The sequence below is a fragment of the Triplophysa rosa genome, linkage group LG8 (genome assembly GCF_024868665.1).
Source record: "Triplophysa rosa linkage group LG8, Trosa_1v2, whole genome shotgun sequence".
Lineage (NCBI taxonomy): Eukaryota > Metazoa > Chordata > Actinopteri > Cypriniformes > Nemacheilidae > Triplophysa > Triplophysa rosa.
In genome coordinates, this window is record NC_079897.1 from 6,537,807 (window position 1) to 6,559,527 (window position 21,721).

Consider the following 21,721-nt stretch of genomic DNA (forward strand, 5'->3'; position numbering starts at 1 on the left):
TGAACCTGAACGCATTGTGCTTGTGAAGCTTTCAGAGCCAGCGTTTCACTGCACGATGACACGAACACATAAACAAACACCATTTGCTGCGATCCGTCAAAATAAAAGTCCGGTTAACTTAAACAAACGCTCTTTGCGGCGTCCCATCAAAATAAAAGTCCGGTTGACTTGAACAAGTTATAATACACTCACATTTTACCACACCATTTTTTTATAATTCAACCACAGAGTATATTGTTTACTTTAGCAAACTGAAGTAAATGTGCTAGTAAAATTGTGCTACTTATCATAAAAAATTTGAACTTAATTTAAAAATAGTACTTAAATTTAAGTAGACCTAAAAACAAAAGAAAACAAATGTACCAGTAAGATACTGGTTTATTAACATAATTGTACATTATACAGGCATCGGTTATAGGTATCGGTATCGGCGAGTACCAGAAAAAAGTATCGGTACTCATACTCGGTCTTTAAAAAATGGTTTCGGTGCATCCCTAATGTGCAATCCCCTGGGATCAAACCCATGACCTTGGCATTGCTAGTGCCATGCTCTAACCACTGAGCCACAGGAAAGCTCCGTGAGTCCATATAACTAGATGCAGACACGGAATCCTGTCAGATATGTCATCTGGCTGTTTTGGGTGTCTGAGTGAATGAACTACACACTGCAGGGGAGCTACAGCTATCGATTATTTTAGTAATCGAGTAGTCTACTGATTGTTCCATCGATTAATCGGGTATTCAGATAATACATACTTTTTCTTTATTAAAGAGCAACTCTAAATATACAAGAGAAATTAAGACAGGTCTCTTAAAATGAACAACTAATTTGTTTCCTTTTTAGAAAAATTAACATATTTATTGCTGAAATTGCATACATTAATATCTGTGAAAACTAAATCCATTTAGTACATTCCATTGCCATATTACATTCAAAATGCAATATAGGCCTAATACAAATGTATAAATAAGAAACATTAATCAAACTAGAAAGAATAATTTCAAAGGTAAACAACTAACTTCAGCTTATACATGATGCATTTAGTTTATGCTAAGTTAGTTTTAGTTTCTTTTTTTACTATTAAATAGTAATATATTTGTCCACATAAAAATACAGAGTTAACTGGACTTTTATTTTGGCAGGTCGTCGGAAGACGCTTATTTTTTAGTGTGTTAACTTCACTCTGTAAAATGTTCTGAAATAAACTCTCAAAGCAACTCTGGAGATGAAGTTCATGTGTTCATGTCCTCATAAAGCGCAGACGCAGACAAATTCATGAGCATCACGTGTGTAGCACGTTAAACTGTGCAGTTCATTCACTCAGACACGCAGAACAGCAAGATGGCATGCGTAAATAACAGGATTCGGCATCCACTAGTCCGAATCTAGTTTTATGGACTCAATGCAGCCGGAAAACAAGTTTCACTCGCAAAATAGACTAAACCGAAGTAAAATAGTAGTTCCCTATTTTATAAATAAGCTATCACTTATTTATCAGCATGAGAAATACGTGTGAGCATGTGAACAGACTAAAATGAGTGTCTCACGGTGAATGAGTGAGACGGGCTGTACGTTAGTTATAACGGTCCGTGGGGAAACGCAGTGCTCCGTGTGTATTGTAGTTAAATGGATTAAACAAGGCTGATTTTTTGTATTCGAATTACTCGAGTTACTCGAGGAATCATTTCAGCCCTACTACACACTACAGTTTAACGTGTTAAGCCGAGCTGACACTACAGCACTGTGAGACTACTTGAATTGCTATGGTGCTTACACTACACAACAAAGTTTCTTGTCATCCTTAATCTTCTTGTTGTAGCAGCAAGCACACTACACAACACAACGCAGACAAAGTGCACTAACAACAAGACCTTGGTCGAGGAGCAGATGCGAACAACAGCAAAAACACTTCCCACATCGTGCTAACTTCTAGTTTGATGGTGGATGACAAACGAGTTGTTGGTGCGTTTACTCCATCCACTGGAATGGAGCGTGAAACATTGTGTTATAAGTGTTATTAAAGGATTTTCCATATTCTATTGTACAGACTTGTTGCTTTAGGATAGTTTAAAATAGCTTTATGTCTGCTATACCAGCCATTTAACTATACCAGAGTTCACCAAACTTGAACTTTGGAACGCAGCGGCAAGCTTGCGTTTCCGGTCTGTCTCATGCGTATGAATGGAAGTCAATGGAGCACAAAGACAGGTGTGACCGCGGCTTGAGTGATTTCGGACACTGACGTATATAGCCTGCGTCTGACACTACTGTTGCAGACGTTCGTCATAAACATAACGATTATCTTATATTACACCTGTGTGGCTTTGTGGATTGTTTTATAAAATACTCAAATTCATTTTCACTTTATTTGTTACGCTTGTTGTATTAGTTTAAAATATAGAGAACAAAACAAGTAACAACCGTCACATTCTTTTGCAGGCATGCTTATTTATCACGTTTAATAAAATGATTTCATATATTTAAAATAAAACATCACTGTTCATCTCATTCATTTAATCTGTATATTCTATAAAAGTAGAAAATAACTGTCAACAAGAACAATCATAAGTGTGTATAATCATACATTCGTGGCATTAACGGTCAGTGTCCTCCAGCTGATTCTAATTAGGTGTCCGTCTCTTATTGTATCATGGGAAATAGTACTTCATCGGATGTACACTCAAAATCAGAGTGCATTGTGGGTAAAAAAGAGTGAACGAATGTAGGGAATGAAGTAGTTCACTCGGGTTTTGGACACCACTACAAAGCAGCGGTTTCAGACACAGCTATGAAGTCTATCTCCGGAGTTGCTCTGACGTTTTTTTCACGAGCATTTAACTGTTTGAATAAAGCTATCTGTACCTACACTATCCTCAAGCACACAAACTCAAGCATCTTCCCGACAACCCGTCAAAATAAAAGTCCCATTAACCAGAACACGCTTGAACACTCGTAGTGTGTTCTACTGTAGTGTACTACAGTATTTGGTATAGAGCAGTGGTCACCAACCCTGCTCCTGGAGATCGACCGTCCTGCAGACTGCAGCTCCAACCCTGCTTCAGCACACCTGTCTGTAATTATCAAGCAAACCTGAACACCTTGGTTAGATAGTTCAGGTGTGTTTGATTGGGGTTAGAGCTGAAATCTTCAGGACCGTCGATCTCCAGGAGCAGGGTTGGTGACCACTGCTATAGAGAATTGTAGTGCCCTTGTAGTGAATTGATAAAATGTAATAAACACTGTAGTATACCAGTAGAGTGTTCTTCAATGAACCGAGCGCACGTCATTCCTCTCTTCACTAAGTTACATTGGCTCCCTATAGTCGCTCGAATCAAATTCAAGTCTCTGCTCCTGGCCTACAAGACCACCACTGATTTGGCTCCCCCTTACCTTCACTCTCTAATGCAGACTTATATACCCGCCAGATCCCTACGCTCTGCAAACAAACGACGTCTTGTGGTGCCATCCCAAAAAGGTAAAAAATCTCTCTCACGTACCTTCTCGGGATCGGTTCCACATTTATGGAATGATCTGCCCGCTGCTACAAGATCAGCAGATTATGTAGCCATCTTTAAGAACCGTCTGAAAACACATCTCTTCCGTCAACACCTGACTGATCAGTTCTATCTTCTATCTCTTTTCTACTCTTTCAAAAAAAAAAAACACCTTAGCTCTGTATACTGTGATAGGCTATATGAGAACAATTTTCTTTTATTGCACTTAATGCTTTTTGTTGTCCTTATGTTGCTCCAATTGCTTCCATTGTTTCCCTCATCTGTAAATCGCTTTGGATAAAAGCATCTGCTAAATGACTAAATGTAAATGTAAACGTACCATAGTAAGGTTCAAAATACTGTTGTACCTATGCATTTTACTGCAGTTTACTATAGTAAAGTCAAAGTCTACTTTATTGTCAATTCTGCCACATATACAGTACATACATATAGAGGATTGAAATTGCATTACTCTCAGACCCACGGTGCATACAAATAACATTAACACAGAATAAAAATATAAAAAAGGATACAGATAAATACAGATTATTATATATATATGTAAAATACAACTTTACAAGCAGGGATATTAAAAAAAAGAAAAAGAAGATAGAAAAGAAATAGAGTGCAAACCAGTGAAATAAACCAGTAAGTACTATAGTATACTACAGTAAATTATTTGGACAAATATACCACTATTGTATAGTAAAAAAATGAAAAACATAGAACTTAGAATATGTAAAGAAATTTATGTAAACTAAAAATTCTCTAGCCCTAATTTATCCATCTGTATGTAACATTAATGACATTTGTTACCTGCCTATTTATGTGATGAAGGGCACTTGCATATTTTTTTATTGATAAGAACAGACATTTTATACTTGTGTTACAACTGTTTGGCCTGTGCTACAAAATCCCTGTAGCACCAGTGCTATGTGCAAAAAAAGTTAATGTACAGCCCTGCATATACACCATAACGTAACATATTTATTTAATAATATTCATCAGTACTAACCTGTGTTCGAATTGTGTCAAAGCTCTTGGGGGTCCCCTAACCAGCCCTCAAAAAATTTACGGAGCTGCCAGTACAAGCATCAATCACATGATAGGTTTGATCCCAGTAATTTGACCACATTACACACATAAATGTCCTTAAAATGTTGATAATAATTTTTCTTATTAAGTGAGATTTTCTTTTATTTATTTATTTATTTGTCCTTCGACTCCTGTTCTTTATATTATTGTAATGCAGTGCTGTCCCCTTTTTGTGGAATATTAATAAAAAAGTTCCTTGGAGAGTGAGGGAGAGGATGCGTCAAAGTCAATAGTGGCTGTCTGTACAGCTGCCAAACCAGCCAGTCACCAATGCAGAAGCGTGTGAGCGTTTTAAACGTGATTCATCTCCTGAAAATGTAGATCCATATGAACCCATGCAGAATAAGAAAAACTAATGTCATTCCTTTAGGTGAAAGCAGAAGGGGTAGCCTTCTTGTCAAAGTCGGAGCTCATGTTTGCAGAAGGGAGCGCAAAATAATCTCTGGGGAATGCGAAAGTTTTCTGAGGGAACGAAAAATATTCTTGGGGGAACGCAAAAGTTTTGCAAAGGAACCCAATGTTCTTGGGGAGAGCAAAAGATTAAAAATATTTTTGCTCCCTTTCCTATTTTTTCCACCACCTGTATGTCCCTTTAGTGGCCCCCTTTAGTTTTGACAATGAGAGATAACATTGTTGGCTACATATAGAAAGACTTTATCAAAATTATAGTAACTGTTGAGTTTTAAGATAAATGCTTTCAATATGGGAGGATCTGTCTTCCGCAAATATAACTTGAGTGTGAGCAACGGGACATGGTGAGAAAGTATCGCATCTTTTCCACGAGTTTTAGATGTGATATGGCCCCTAAACAATACACACCTTCCACAAGTATTTGTTAATTTCTTCCAAAAAGTGGTGGGGACATGTTCCACCCGCAATTTACGGCTATGCAACCAAACATTTATTTATTAGCACCAAAAGCAACATCATATAACTTAAAAAAGTGTGTTTTGAACTCAGCTGTCTAACGTCAGGCGATCACTCAAAGAAACGCCACACAAAAACATTTATCCTGCATCCAACAAGTGTCAGTTATGCCAGACACACACCCTTCCAAACAACACCTGATGAAACACTCACTCACCCTTGCACAGCCACAGACTGAGGACATCACCTCAGAACCGCAAGTAAAAAGCAAAGCACTAAATGGCGCGTTAGTGTATTTTCCTTTCTCATAACGGGAAATGCCACTCAGTTGACTAGCATGAAATGCAGCCGATCACAGTGCATAATGTCACATAATATAAATGGAGGCACATTTGGGAGTTGTAGTTTCTTAATTTGATTGCATTTAAATGGGTTATGAGTTTAGATCGGGTCAGTCGCACCAGTGCGCCTAAATATTTTTTCACGGTGGCACAGACTAATTTCCAGTCGCAAATGCGACTGAAATGGTCGCAGTGTAGAGCCCTGCCTTAAAAGGGATCCGGAACCACCCCAGTCCCCCCTCAGTTCGAACCCTGGTACTAACGCTTGTTTAAATTCTTTTAGCACTGCTATATTAAAGGGATATTTCACCCAAAAAACAGCCAAAAGACATGCAGGATAGGTTGATTGAGGACTCCAAATTGTCCCTCCCCCAGCTTGTGTATAGATCGGCTTGTGTAAAGAACAGACTTGTGTATTGGTTTTCTAGTTCTCACCATGAATATAGCCTTAGATGCTGGAATGGCTTTAAAGCTGCAGTCCTTAACTTTGGCCTCTTTGTCGCAAAGAGGTACTCCCCCAAATTCAAATTTGCTGCATGGGCGACCCAACAGCGCAAATTACAAATCATTATTATAAGCTTACCGTTGTGAATCAGGGTAAGGTAAGACAATCGTTTTGAACACTGATCTGTCTATGTATTTACTCAATAATTGATTTCTGATTATTTTATTCCAAAATTATCGCGGATTGCCACTTTAAGAATAAAACAGTTAAAAAATAAATAAATCCGCCTTTACACATTGTGTGTGTGCTTCGTCCGTTTTGAAGATGTGCGTGTGGAGACTTGTAGTGCATAGCCAGGCACAAGTATGAACGAGCTTTGAGAGATAAAGGCTGCGCACACATTGTTTAAACAGTTCATTCATTTAGGATGTTTAGAAGATGTGCCGTTTTGGTAGATGCGCAGAGCGGTGTCAGGGCTCTAGACTAACTTTTTGCACTGGTGCGCCTAACTTTTTTTCTTAGGTGCACCAGCACAAAAGTTAGGTGCACCCAAATTTTCGACCGCATCACATTTAACGCATTAGTTTTACCAGTTCACTTTTTTTTAAATCGCTGCCCATAAAGGCAAAATTGACTTGACATTGTAAATGATTAACTAACAATCTGGTCAACATAAAGTTCTTTATTTGAAGCACAATTCTACAAGAAAGGTAACTTACTGAAAAAGTGTTGGTGCTTAAAGTGCTTCACTGAACTGAAACTTAAAATTAAAACGTCTCAAGATAAATGGACCAGGGCTTGACATAACCTGAGAGGTTGATGGCTCCGTGTCAGAGCATTGCTTATGATTTTCGGACGGATCAGGCCTTAACTTAACATTATTCACAAAACAGTTGTCAATCGTTCTTTTCATCTTCTCTCATCATCCGCGGCTACATCCACTCTGTTTAACTGACGGGCCTATAGGTATGGAGGACTAAACCTGCAAAAATTATAAATAAATAAATGTATAAATAAATAAATATATAAACGAATAAATGTAATAATATGAAAATAAATAAAGGAACGAATGGTTTGATAAAACAAAATAATTCGTTTTAGCTATTATTGATCTTAGCTTTAACTTTTCTTTTCATTTTTTAAATTGATTTTTTATTTTTTGTGTCCATTTTTTAATTATTTTTTATTATTATTATTATTTATTTTTAGATTATTTTATTTATCATTTCCTTTAATTTTTACATTTATTTATTTATTTATACGTTTATTTATTTATTATCGCATGTATTTATTTCCACTTTTATTTATTTATTCTTGAATTTATTCTTACTTTTCTGTGTCTTGTATGATAATTAGATGGGTTGGTCTTGCCTACTATTGGTTCAGCGTAGATTGAAGCGTTTGATCGATTACTCTTGACTTGTTTTGGACTACCGTCACGTCACTCACTGATCGTTTGCTTCGTGTATAACGTTAACTATGGTGGGCGCACAATTAGCTAGAGAGTTACAGCATTTAGCCAATGAAGTCGATAACCATGCATCAAATGACTATGTGTCATTCAGATTAGATGCACTTATTGATGATTTATTACAGATTGAGGGCGAGATCAATTACAAAGTTCTTACTCAGTTGTTAGCCTCTTTGCAGCACATTCAAAGTCTGTGCGAGTCAGAGGGTGCTATGGTGGTGTTACAGTTCAACTGGTGAAAATCATAAAGCACAAAATGTAATAAGGTTTAACTACACAGATGAGCTTGTAAACCGAAGTCGCAAGCTAACGCTTTGTCAAAGTGATAGTTATAAGCAGCCTTTCGGTTAGAAAAAGCGTAAAGATTTAATGTAACATGATGTAAATGAATTGAGACATAGTGAACTTAAGTCACAAGTTAACACGGTAGTAATGAGCATCGTTCTTTCACTACAGGGGCCATCAAATGGAAACCATTCCTTCTAAAAAGACGTGGTTACTAAACGGTACTCGTAAACTACATTCCATAAGAGATAAATAACACAGAGGTCACAAGTTAAAACGGGCATATTCCCTTGATTCATCCAGCTGCATATTGTTGTGTGACATCTTGATATTATTGCAAAGATCCGCAGCAGCTAGCATTGCGAAATAGCTTAGTGTGATTGTTACCGTAGTGACACGCTGCCTCACTTTATTGTATGGGTACGAATCCCGTGTCAAATCGCTTTATTTATTTTTTCACCTCGCTTCAGCCGTTACGGGCGATCATACCAATAATTTGCAATCTTAACAAGAATGTCAAAATCATGTAACAAGAAAGTCTGTGTTTATTAGACATCTTAATATCAAGTCGTCTTGTGCTTTCAGAATCGACGAATCTGCTGAGGTCGTTCATGCACCTCTTTGGCAGAGGACCTGTAACCGGAACTTGGTCACCACCTTAGCACCCCCTGACTCGCACAGATTTTGAAGAACTTTGTCATTTATCTCGCCGTCAATCTGTAATAAATCATCAATAAGTGCATCTAATCTGAATGACACATAGTCATTTGATGCATGGTTATCGACTTCATTGGCTAAATGCTGTAACTCTCTAGCTAATTGTGCGCACGCCATAAACGTTATACACGAAGCAAACGATCAGTGAGTGACGTGACGTTAGTCCAAAACAAGTCAAGAGTAATCGATCAAACGCTTCAATCTACGCTGAACCAATAGTAGGCAAGACCAACCCATCTAATTATCATACAAGACACAGAAAAGTAAGAATAAATTCAAGAATAAATAAATAAAAGTGGAAATAAATACATGCGATAATAAATAAATATAAAAATAAATAAACGTATAAATGAATAAATGTAAAAAATAAAAGGAAAGATAAATAAAATAATCTAAAAATAAAATAATAATAAAAAATAATAAAAAAATGGACACAAAAAATAATAAATCAATTTAAAAAATGAAAAAAAAGTTAAAGCTAAGATCAATAATAGCTAAAACGAATTATTTTGTTTTATCAAACCATTCATTCCTTTATTTATTTTCATATTATTACATTTATTCGTTTATATATTTATTTATTTATACATTTATTTATTTATAATTTTTGCAGGTTTAGTCCTCCATATATAGGCTCCTCACCTCTCTGTCTGACTGCAGCACACGCATTTTCAAACGTACACACCAGAGGTTGCGCTAGACTTTTTTATTGTCCGCCATTTTGACTGACAGGCTCGTAAAAAATCCGTCATAATCTATGATTACCCGTCACTATGGTGCAAGGTGGCGTTAGGTGGTAATTAGTATGTTCGTGACGTCATCACGCTGTACTTGCATCTCGGAACTTGTTGTATTTTAATACAACTGAATGCCCAATAAAGCCGTTGTTGTTTATATTCATCTATATATTTAATGTTTATGTACATATGTGATTCGATCTGGGAAAACCCAACACATGGTGCGTAAGTTTTACGTTGTTTATCATGTGCATAGTGTCTGGACTTTTGATCATCCCTTGTATGTTTTGCGATCGGATAACTCCCGGTGCTGCAGACGGGAGCTCTGTCATCTCACAAAAACATTGTATAAAAAACTTTGCATGCCGTAGTTTACACAGGACTGGCTGGAAATGTGCATTGATACTCCTTCATTCTTCATGTTATGTGGTTTACTTTGATAGGCGTCCCAGCGCGACATCCGACGGGTTTTCCCAGATCGCATCACATATGTCTAGACAGTAACAATGACATGTGAAAACACGCACGTCCCTTCGCGAGCATATCACCCTCTAATGAAGGGAAACGGGGAGTTACACATTGCCCTCATTGTAATCCGTCAAAATGACTGACGGCCTTCAGATTTTTCCGTCACTGGTAAAAAAAATCTGCCAATGACAGAGAATTTTCGTTTAACGCGACCTCTGGTACACACACGTACAGGAAAATCTGGACCACGGCCAATCAGAGGGGGTCGCACTCTGACCAAATTGGTCGCACTCTAGAGCCCTGGGTGTGGAGTCATGCATGAAAGTAAAAAGTATTGAAAGACACAGGCTGCGCGTGCCACATACTTCTCCAGTACCCCATTTCGTAACCCATCAATACACACGTTAATATTACAGGTTTAAGTTAACATTTAATAATAATGATAATAGTAATCATGACATAAAAAGTATTGTAATATTTTACGAGGATTGCTTTTGTTTTTCAGCATTCTCATGGATCTTTGAAATAAAGCCAGCTGGTTCTTCATCAAAAACACGCAGCAAAATGGACAATCTAAAGCGGAAATTAAGGTCTGGAAAAGAGATTTCACAGGACAAGAACAAAGCCACCAGCAATACTAAGACAGAAGATGTTCCATATGCACCTAAACGGACTAAAGCTTCAAAAGATCAAGGAGAGGATGAAGAAAGCGAACAAGTTCTGACCGGCATATCAGAGGACCAGAGGTCTATTTTGACACCGTCTAATGAACACAGCTCTTCAGAAATAACTGAGCTTTTGGTTTGTTCACATTGCAGTTTTTTAGCAAAAACTCAAACTGCACTGAAAATTCACTCAAAAAGGAAACATTCTCATGGGATAGACTTAAACATCGACTGTGTCCCTGAAGAGAGTCCCGACGCAATGACAACATCTGAAAAGAACTTTGTGCAAAAGAAAGGGTTACAGGTAAAACAACTTTCAGAGCCACAAATGGAAAATGCTTCAATGTCTCTGTCAGAGGAAGTGAACACTGATAGACGATTGGATGGAAGCATAGTTTTAACAGACTGTAAACATACACATGAGTCTTTTGCTGTTGGTACGTCTAAGGATGAACGAACCAGTCCCACTAAGATGCTACTGCAAATTGTAGAGCCCAATCCACATAAAGGTGATGCGCAAGCAGGTTGCAGTTTTCACATAAAAAATAAGTTGAAGAGTAAAGAATGTGATGAAATAAATGGACGCAATGAAAACCACAGAGGTCAAAGGCATTCAAAGCCTGAAAGTGTGTATGCATGTTCCTACTGTGGACATGAATTCAAAGACGAACCTAGTTTGGAAACACACATCAAGAGGATACACAATAAAGAAATGAGTTACCTCTGCAATTTCTGCAGCTATTCTTGCATTGCGAAGAGTGATTATGAAAAGCACTGCCTGAGCAATAAGCACAAAAAAAAGCAACGAGAGTCGTCAAAAGCAGAGGAGGCAACGCTTCCAGAATCAGTTCCGTCTCCATCAGCAACACATACGCCAACACTGTCTGCAGGAAGCGTGTCACAGCATCAGTGTGAAATGTGCACCTTCACAGCCGACAGCACAGTGATGTTAGCTCAACATATCAAAATGCATCATCCGGTAGAGCACCGTTTTCACTGTAGGGCATGTCATTACTACACCAACACAACAGAATCTATGGAAATCCACCTGTCTGAAGAAGCCCACCAGGAGCTGGCCAAAGAGCAAAACATTAGCCCTCTGTTTAAAGACTGTGTTGAAAAAATCGTTGTGATTTTCTCCGATGATCAGGAAGAGGATGCAGAAATTGTTCAAAAACAGTGTGTTGAGTTGAATGTATCAGTAGAGCCACCCGAGACAGTAAGAAAAGGCTCCTGCAAGCAGAAGCGAGGTAGACCAAAGACATCTAATGTGACTGTTTGTAGCCATTGTGGACTTGTTGCTTCCAATGCAACCAACCTCAGCGTGCATATACGACGCAAGCACAGTCGGATGTACAGCTTTGTTTGTAAGCTATGCAACTACTACTGTGTGACCAAAGGAGACATGGACCGCCACTGTGAAACCAAAAAGCACATCAACAAAACGCAAGCAGCCGAAGGTAAAGGCACCAGAGTAGTTCCACTAGACAATGAGCGGCCGGGTCAAGCAAAGGAAAATGAGGCAGAGCTAGTTGACAAAGTGGCAGAAATTGAGACAACCATAAATGACATGAATGCAAATCACTCCGGTGTACCTTGTAACAAAAGCAAGGATCACATGGCAAATTCTTGCTCTCAGTGTGACTTTGTTGCTCACTCTGCACTGTCTCTTGCTCTCCATGTGCGGCGTAAGCACACAAAAGATTTTGAGTTTGTCTGTGTTGCATGCAGCTACTACACTGTGACTCGCAGAGAGATGTTTCGGCACGCAGCAACAGAAAAACACAAGCAGAAACGTCAGAGCTATCTGGAGAGACAGAAAAGTCCATCTGATCTCACTTCAGGGAGTATCGAGCACACTTGTGATGAGGCAGAGACACACGTAGGATCAGACCCGAGCTCTGACAGTTCTGATCAAACAGCAGCGGACACCACAACTACAAAGCATTTTAAAGTTGATGATGAAACTTTCAAAACTGCTTTTGAGATTACATCCAATGAGGGCAAAGAATCGGTGACGGAGTCAGCCATGCCTGATACAGTCCAGCCAATGACAGCGGAGAAAAATGCAGCACTGGGCGAGGTGGGGGAGGAATGCATGCTTGATGAGGACAAAATGACTGACTTGGGGGATGATGGTGCCTCTAAGGAAAAACAAATTGGCAAAAATATTCCAATTGATGTCTGCATTTTTTCCTTAAAAGCCTTAGCAGAGCATGAGCAGGGGTCACCTGAAGGAGACCACACTATAGACACATCAAAACAGCAGGATGCCAGAAAGCCCAAAACACTGGTTGGACCTGAGACAAAGACCACCATGCCAAACCCACAGATCCGCTGCGAGGACTGTGGATTTTTGGCAGATGGCTTAAGTGGCCTAAATGTCCATATCTCCATGAAGCATCCATCCAAGGAGAAGCATTTCCATTGCCTGCTCTGTGGAAAGTCTTTCTACACTGAAAGTAACCTGCAACAGCACTTGAGCAGCGCAACACACATGCGCAATGAGCAGGGAAGCGTTGAGGATCTTCCAGAAGGAGGCGCTAGTTTTAAATGTGTCAGGTGCAATGAGCCATGCCAAACAGAGCAGGACCTGTTCGTGCACATCAAAGAGAAACATGAGGAAATGCTTAAAGAAGTGAACAAATATGTGCTGGAGGACACCGAGCAAATCAATCGAGAGCGTCAGGAGAACCAGGGCAATGTGTGCAAGTACTGCGGCAAAGTCTGCAAGAGCAGCAACTCAATGGCTTTCCTGGCTCATGTTCGCACACATACAGGTACACCTCCCTCTATCACTACCAAATCTTTGCAGTATGTATGTATGTACTGTATGTATGTGGCCTTCTCTTTTCCTGATGTCAAATAAACATGATTACAATCCATAGAATATTGTAAATAGGGATTGTACATAAACGGGATAATGTACTGTATATCCAGACCGTTGTCATCACAAAATAAACCCTAACCCATAATCAATAGTTTTGGCATTATACAGAAAAAGTTGTTTGATATAGAGTCCCTATTGACAGATTTGACATAACAGATAAGCCCTTAGACCAAACAGGTAAGACTTCACTATCATGATTTATTTTAAAAGTGTTTGTTTTCATTTAGTCCGAACAAAGCGGCAGACATATTACTTGTTTAGATAACATTTTTGGATATATGACAAGAGTCATATCTAGGGCTGTGTATTGGCAAGTGCCTCCCGATACGATACATATCACGATAGATGGGTCACGATACAATATATTGCTATGTATTTTGATACGATACACACTTGCGATATATTTCAATACTTTAAATAGAAAATGTAAAAAGTAGAGCTAGAAATACAACATGCTGTGCACCACCGGGGGTTTTCTGTAAGGATAAGTGTAAAAACATCCCTTACCTCTGCAGAGTGGCCATGATGTGCAATCAGAGGTTTGGGTTTAGATCAGAGGTTTGGGTTCTCAAACTGTGGATTGTGCCCCTCAAGTGGGTAGCACAGGGGAATAAGGTGGCTCACGCAAGTCACTTGGCTGTTGTGGTGCATTACAGTTAAAACAATGAACATGGGCAGTATAAAACCCCTGCTTCATCCGCGCTGTAAATGCTCCGTGAAAGCACAATAAATGTCATTGTTACTTTTCTTAATAAACTTTTTGTCTAATGCACTGCAGTAGCCAAGTGACTTGTGTCATGACTTGCGAAGCCTACAAACAGCATTTCTTTTATATAACTCATTACTCCATTACTTATTTTAAAAAGCAAAGCACACCCACACATCAGCTCTGAGAGCTCCAAGCGTTCTTATATTTTTCGCCATGCTCGCTTCCACTTACTTTTGGCCGTATGTATATGACATGATTTTAAAAAATATATCGATAGTAGAGGTATCACTATCGAATTTTTTTTTTTGCGATAGTTACATGTATCGATATTTTTGCACAGCCCTATATTATAAGGATATTTAAATGTTTCTTTGTCCAAGGGTGGAATAGTAACATGGTGGCTAAAAAATGAGGAATGCAATCTTACGTTTGCCAGATCTGTTAAGCACATGCTCCATCCTTTCCATGTCTCTGCCATCAGTGCGCTCTAAAGGCAGCCGCATCGGCATCATTGTGTGCGGGACACAGAGCTCAGTCTTCCTGACAATGTCAAACTTGAGTTCCTGCAACATTCCAAAATGTTAAATGTTGCTTAGCAAGACCAAATTCAGTATACACCTTAATAAAGAGTATTATGTAAAGAAATGCCGAAGAGCCTAGAACGTGAACAGAAAGAAAGCGGATCAAAAAAGGATCACAGGACAATGCTTAAGCGCTTTGCAATCATGTTCTGGGCTTCTACTTTTCTTTACATAAATACGCTTTATTATATGGTGTATACCGAACATTTGGTGTTTTGGGATGTCGCAGGAACATGAGTTTGTTCGCATTGTCAGGAATACTGAGCTCCATGGTCCGTGTACTTTCGGATAATTAATTTATTCGTTTTTGTTTTCAAAACAGAAAAACGAATAAACCGTTCATTTTTACCACCGTATACGAGACACATTTTTGGTTTGTTTTCCTCAATATTTCTTTAAGTGCATCAAATGAATATACAACAAAACCAAAACGAAACATCAAGTATTTTTCTTAACAAAGCGCATTTTAGTCCACCGGAAGTTCAGCTGCACTGCAGCCTCTGGCGACGAGTGTTGGTAGCACAAGACCACTCTCTTTAATTATACATATGTTTTCAGTGGTGTGTTCCACTAAATCCGTAAACAACCATACAGACACATAGATAGACATTTCTGTGCAATGTAGAAGTATACACGCAGTTAATGACATAACAGATCATGCACAACCAGCCATATGACAATCTAAAAGTAAGATAAAAATCTGTAATATCAGTATCAGGTAGGATACATACGTTAATTTGTCCACTCATTTACATAAAGCAACCTTCTTTGCTTATTATACATACTAATACAATTTTAATATAGTTAATCACATAAATGTATGTGTATTTAAATTCTGTTCATGATTATGTTTCAGTGTTTGTTCTATTTTACAACAGAAACTGTGACATCTAGCTAATGGCAAGGCAAGGCAAGGCATAGTTTATTTCAAACATGGCTCTCTTACTTCATGGAGAATGAGCTTTGATGTGTTCATCTCTCACTTAAAAGTTGATGGTTATAGTGGCACTAAGTGGTCATAGGGCCTCAGCAACTAATGTCCTTATTGTTTGGCCTCTACAGGATCCAAACCATTCATGTGCAAGATATGTAACTTTGCCACCGCTCAGCTAGGTGATGCCCGCAACCACGTCAAGAGGCACCTGGGCATGAGAGAGTACAAGTGTCACATCTGTGGGTGAGTAGCATGTTTCTTCAAAAAGAAACTTCGGAAGGTGTCTCAGCACAATGTTATTAAAGGGGCCATTCGCCATGATGCCAATTTTCAAACTTTAATTAGTGTGTAATGTTGCTGTTAGAGCATAAACAATATCTGCAAAATGATGAAGCTCAAAGTTTAATGCCAAGAGATATATTGTCTTTAACATAATTCGCTTTTCAAGGACTACAGAGAACGGCTGAAATCTGACTACAGCCCTTTATTTCATGGGTAAATGATGTCACTATTCTGAGTTTTTGAAAAACCTCCACCCAAAGGAATACGCCAAAAAAGCAGCGAGGCCTTCCTTAGAGAAGAGGAAGGCAAGGCACTGGAGTAGTGTTTGGTTATCAGAGATTGTAAACATTTGACTGTGCTGCGCACTTAATTACTTTCACTTTCATCACAGTCCTACAGCTGGTAATAAGAATTCAGCTACACACATTCTAAGATAACCAACAGTCAAATAATAGCTTCCATGACTGTAACATCGGCTGTGAAAGCTGTTCTGTGTAATACACTGATATTGTGTGTGTGTGTGTGTGTGTGTGTGTGTGTGTGTGTTCATGTTTGTATATCCCGGTGGGGACCTAAACCTGAATACACACCAACACATGGGGACTCGTGTCACCGTGGGGACCAAAATTGAGGTCCCCACGGGCAAAAAAGCTAATAAATTGTACAGAACAATATTTTTTACAAATCTAAAAATGCAAAAAGTGTTCTATGATCTTTAGGTTTAGGGATAGGGTTAGGGACTGTCCCCACAGGGGATAGTCAAACCCAAAGGTGTGTGTGTGTGTGAGTGAGTGTACTTCTATGAAACGTCCTTTGAAGTCCTGCTTGCAAATGTCTCCTAGTCAATCTGTTTGTTTTATTATCCAACTTAGGTCCAATATAAAAAGGCAAAACAAACGCTTCTGTTATTAGTGTTAATTAATACAGTATAACTGGTCTGACCCATTCAGTCCGGTGTCATTTCCCTCGCCATAGTAGGAAAAAAATTGCGATCTCTAACAAAGATTGATGTTTGGACATGCAATAGCAGCCATCCGTTACACTTCGATCGATCCGCATGGTTTTAACTGATGCAGTCAAGTTGACGCCATTGTTACTGTTTATTGCTAAAAGCCAAAGCGTATGAATACACGTGCACTGAGAGGGGGACTGACCAATCACAACAGCCTGAGAAGCGGAAGCTCGCTGATATGGTGTGGGTGGGACATCTTCAAACACACACTCTAAGCGGGGAACCAATCACGACAGACCTGGGGCCTCATGTACAAAGACTTGCGTTGAATTCATACTAAAACATTGTGTACGGACCAGTGTTAATTTCGTTAACGAAAACTATGACGAAAAGTATTCGTTAACGACATGTTTTCACTGACGAAAACGAGACGATAACTAAATAAAAATGAATGCATTATAACGAAAACTGTAATAAAAATATACTGACATTTTCGTCAACTAATAAAAACGAGACGAAAATATTCTTGTCCCACCTGGCGGACATCAGTTTGCGCGCATGTGCTGCTTATCTCATATAAACGGTAGAGAGAAGTCTCTGGGAGAAGTGGAAGCACAGACATGTATTCTGTGTCTCCACGCGGTTTACAAAGCGTCTTATTTTCCTTCACGATCGCCGGTAAAACGGCGCAAACTTGAAGCGCGACTGCAGGCGAGTCACCCCGAAACACATTACGAAGGCAAGCTCAAAGGTTTTTATATGCCTATGTTAACTTAACACGAGCTGCTGCATAACGTGAAATGCAACATAGATTCAGCCAAAAGAAACCAGCGCTGTCCTCTACCGATTATAGAAGTGATGAAGTGAGTCGAACTGTACATTCCAACCAAATATGTAACATGTTTGCATGACTAAAGAAATGTAATACAATTTATATAATATGTCTTTTTGAAAGCTATTCTCATTCATTGCTGTATCAAGCAAAGACTCTTTCTTCAAAGAGGCATGCCATGAGCCAATAGCCTTTGAGTGTGAGCCGTGTCAGAGCGTTTCATTGGTTGAATGAACACGCCCTACTTAACGAGTCATTTGAGTCAAATGGGATTGAACGAACTGGAACATGTCATTCATGGTCTAATACTCTGCGTTCCAGCAATGCATATCTAGTTACTGGAATTTTCTGAAAAATAAAGGTAATGACCTGGTTTAATTTTATTCTAAGGTGAAGTAAATTATGTCAAAACAGTTGAATCTTCGTATGGAACATTTAATTACACCAAGTAAATGATTTAAACCATTTAGATTTTAGTAGACTAAATATAATGTATATTTATTAGACTAAAATGTTTTTCATATTTCGTCGACTAAAACTAGACTAAAACTAAAATGACGGGGTTGACTAAAATGTGACTAAAACTAAATTGCATTTTCGTCAAAAGACTATAACTAAAACTAAATCAAAATTTGCTGTCAAAATTAACACTGGTACGGACAAAGCTGTAAATGTGCGTACACACAAAAAAACTCAGATGTATGAATCTGCGTACGCAGGATCCCACGCATATTCTCTTAATACATCACAATTAACGTGAAATTGAGCGCACATGCACCAGCACTCTGTCTCCTCCCTCAATTAAATAAATTTGAATATGGTAATGAGTCCACTTTGGCAAAACCAAGCAGCAAGAAAATAGAAAAAGCAAGCAGCAAGAAACGAAAATTTACGGAATGGGAATTGGAGGTGCTACTTTCGGAGGTAGAAACTAGAAAAAAATATTTTATTTGGAACTTTGTCCTCTGGAATTAATAACAAAAGGAAAAAAAATAGTGGGAGAGTTCGGCTGACGCCGTCAACGCAGTGGGATCGGAAAATCGCACTTTAAAGGTGCAGTGAACTGGCCATTTTTATTGTTTTATACTGATGTCTACTTATGACGTTTGCGTGGGTTTTACATTTGAAAACATCAAAATCAATAAGTAATAGGCTATTTTCTACCCTAGTTTTGAGGCCGGCTGGAGAAACGCTCGGTTTTTAAGAGCGGACCGCATAGAAGACTTGGAAGTAAACGCCCACTGCTATGATTGGATAGCAGCTTGTGTAGTTGACTTAGTTGGAGCCTTCTGTGAATTTGGTTAGACACGTAACGTTACGTAACTTGATTTTACTCAAATTTACGGACTTATTTCCGGACAGAAGATCACCGCGATCGAGGGTCTCAAATGTTATAGTTTTCATGATAAATAAACAAATGGTAGACGTCCAGCCAAAATGACCCAGCACCAGAAATAATATCAAAACACTTCAAAACAGCCTCCATTATTCGCAAACGGTGGATAAAACCTTGAAAAATGATATATGAGCCCGCCAAATCACAGAGATGCCGATTACAATTATTACAAATGACTAGAGGTCCCCAGGTAATACTATCAGGGCATATCAAGTGATCTCTAACAAAGCAATAGTGACGCATAGTACAAATATGTTTTACTCACATAAGATTGCTGCGCTATTCCTATCGGATCCAATATTGATGGCACAGCACTGCTTTTTAATTTTAGTCTCTCCGCAAAGACAAAGACCCCGTTGAAATGAAGCGAACAAACGCTCAATGTTTTCCCCCACGTGAGCTGGAACATCTTTAAAAATGAACTTCATCCACGCATTCCTACTGTCGGAATCCGAAGGAAGGTTATGCAGCGACTGTGTTCTTCCACAACCAGGTACTGCACAATATTTTGCGATCTTTAACGGCATGATTCTTACACTCGCTCTATCTGGTTCCGTGCAGCTTGTGTTCAGTAGTGTCATGCGCGAACCAGTGGGCAGAGCTCGAGAAGTAGGCGTTGATATTCTTCTGTGGAGGCAGTGTTCAACTTGTCATAGATAGGTGCATTCCAGGACCTGCCATTCGCTTCGTTGTTATTTCAGTAACAAGGGCGTTTTCAGGTCTGACACTTACAAGATGTTCGCTTGAATACAATTCCCTCTCATATAACAAAAGCTCGGGTTAAAATTATGGTCCTAGTTCACTGCACCTTTAAATGAAATTAAAAAGAAATGGTCGGATATAAAAGTAGAAGTTAAGCGGAGAACTGCTGCGCACCGACAAAGTGTGGGCAGAACAGGCGGTTGTACTGGGGTCAATGAACTCACACCCTTTGAGCAGAGAGTTTCCTCTATTTTTCGGCAACACTTTACTCTCTGGAGTAGTATCCTTTACTGTGGGAGACTCGGATTTACTACAGGACTGCCATGAAGGTAATTTCTTATTCATTTGCTTAATGTTGGTACACACCAGCCTGCATTTAATTTTACACAGTCACAACAGCAAATCGTTAGGGCCCTCGGAGAAATTAACACTCACCTGAAAAATATCACTGACGCACTCACAGACATAAGTCACTCATTAAAAGTATTGGACAAAAAATGTACTTTGTGTCTGATTACCATTTATATTGTCGCAATCACATGTTGACGGGCCTGAATAGCTTGTTGGTTGGGCTGCACATACACTGGTCCTGGGTCGGGGTCATCTGGCGGTGCTACCACCTCACCAAGTGGTATGCCGTGCCTGTGCAGCACACCACAGGCCAGCACGATGTGGCACACCTTGTCAGGGTGGTATAGCAGCATTCCCCCGGTCCTGTCAAAGCTGCTCCACCAACATTTTTAGCTGCCCCAATCGCCCGCTCTACAACTGAGTTTGTGGGTTGGTGAGGGGGGTTAACAGCCACGTCCGTGGATAACCGCGGTCTCCTGATGGGCAGTTGAATAATTACACACATTTTTTTTTAATATAGAAACATAACTTTAAATGCATCACTCACCAAGAAGCCACCCATCGCGCACCCTGCCAGCTTGGAGCCTCATCCCAACCATGCTGTTTGTAAGGATGTATGAATCATGGGTTGGTCTAGGCCACCTTGCCTAGATGCGTGGCTCCTCGCTGTCTCTCTCTCCATATTCGGACCCAACTAGCACAGAGCTCCAAGAGGATAGCCCTTGGAAATCTGAAATGGCTGATAAGCAAGTCATCATCGTGGGCCAGAAAATCATTGTGGTCCCTAAAAACTCATTCTCTTCGGATTCTGCCATTGGCAATGTCCTCTAATAAGGCTAACGCTGCCATTGTCATAGACTAAGGGTTGTATTAATTTGCTTGTGCTTTTATATGTTCTTTCTCAATTGCATAATTAATAGCATATTCCCATAAGGCTCGTGTGACAATAATGTGTCAATTATTTTATCAATTACAAATGAATCATAATGTTTCTCACAGGTGGTGGTGCGATAGACTTGTCTAATGCTCTGATAGTCTATATCAGGAGTCTTCAACTAAAATTGCTTGAGGTCCAGTAAACAAACCCTCCTTGCCAGTCGAGGTCCGGACAATTAAATACCTAAAATCATGAATTGATGGTTTTTGGCAGACCAAAGAAATAAACATGTCTTTTCATATCTATACGATGGCATAACAATGTCTCACAACAATATAATGAAGGAAAATGTGCAAAATGCCATAATCTCTAAACCTGCACTGAACATACATTCATTTCAACATTAACAACTTTAAAAGAAAACTAAAGTGTTGTTTTCTGCTGAACTGAGATTAACAAATAGCAGCATCAAGTTGCGACTGATCATCCTCTGATAACATTTCAGCTCTTCTTGTGGCTGTTGCAGCTGAAAGGGGGGGTTGTTTAATACTTTTTTTTAGTTCATGTCTTTATTTTCCTTCTAAAAGTGTTTCACACGCAGGCTCCATTCACTCTTTTACTATTTCCCC

General features: G+C 39.1%; 1 protein-coding gene across 1 annotated transcript in view; it reads left to right on the plus strand.

The window, feature by feature from the left end:
* znf407 (zinc finger protein 407) overlaps positions 1-21,721 on the plus strand; it is a 60,616-nt gene that overhangs the window by 11,648 nt on the left and 27,247 nt on the right. The window contains exons 2-3 of the mRNA XM_057339902.1: positions 10,427-13,366; positions 15,829-15,943. Coding sequence (XP_057195885.1) covers positions 10,486-13,366; positions 15,829-15,943 — 2,996 coding nt within the window. The 5' untranslated portion in view covers positions 10,427-10,485. The remainder of the gene's footprint in view (positions 1-10,426; positions 13,367-15,828; positions 15,944-21,721) is intronic.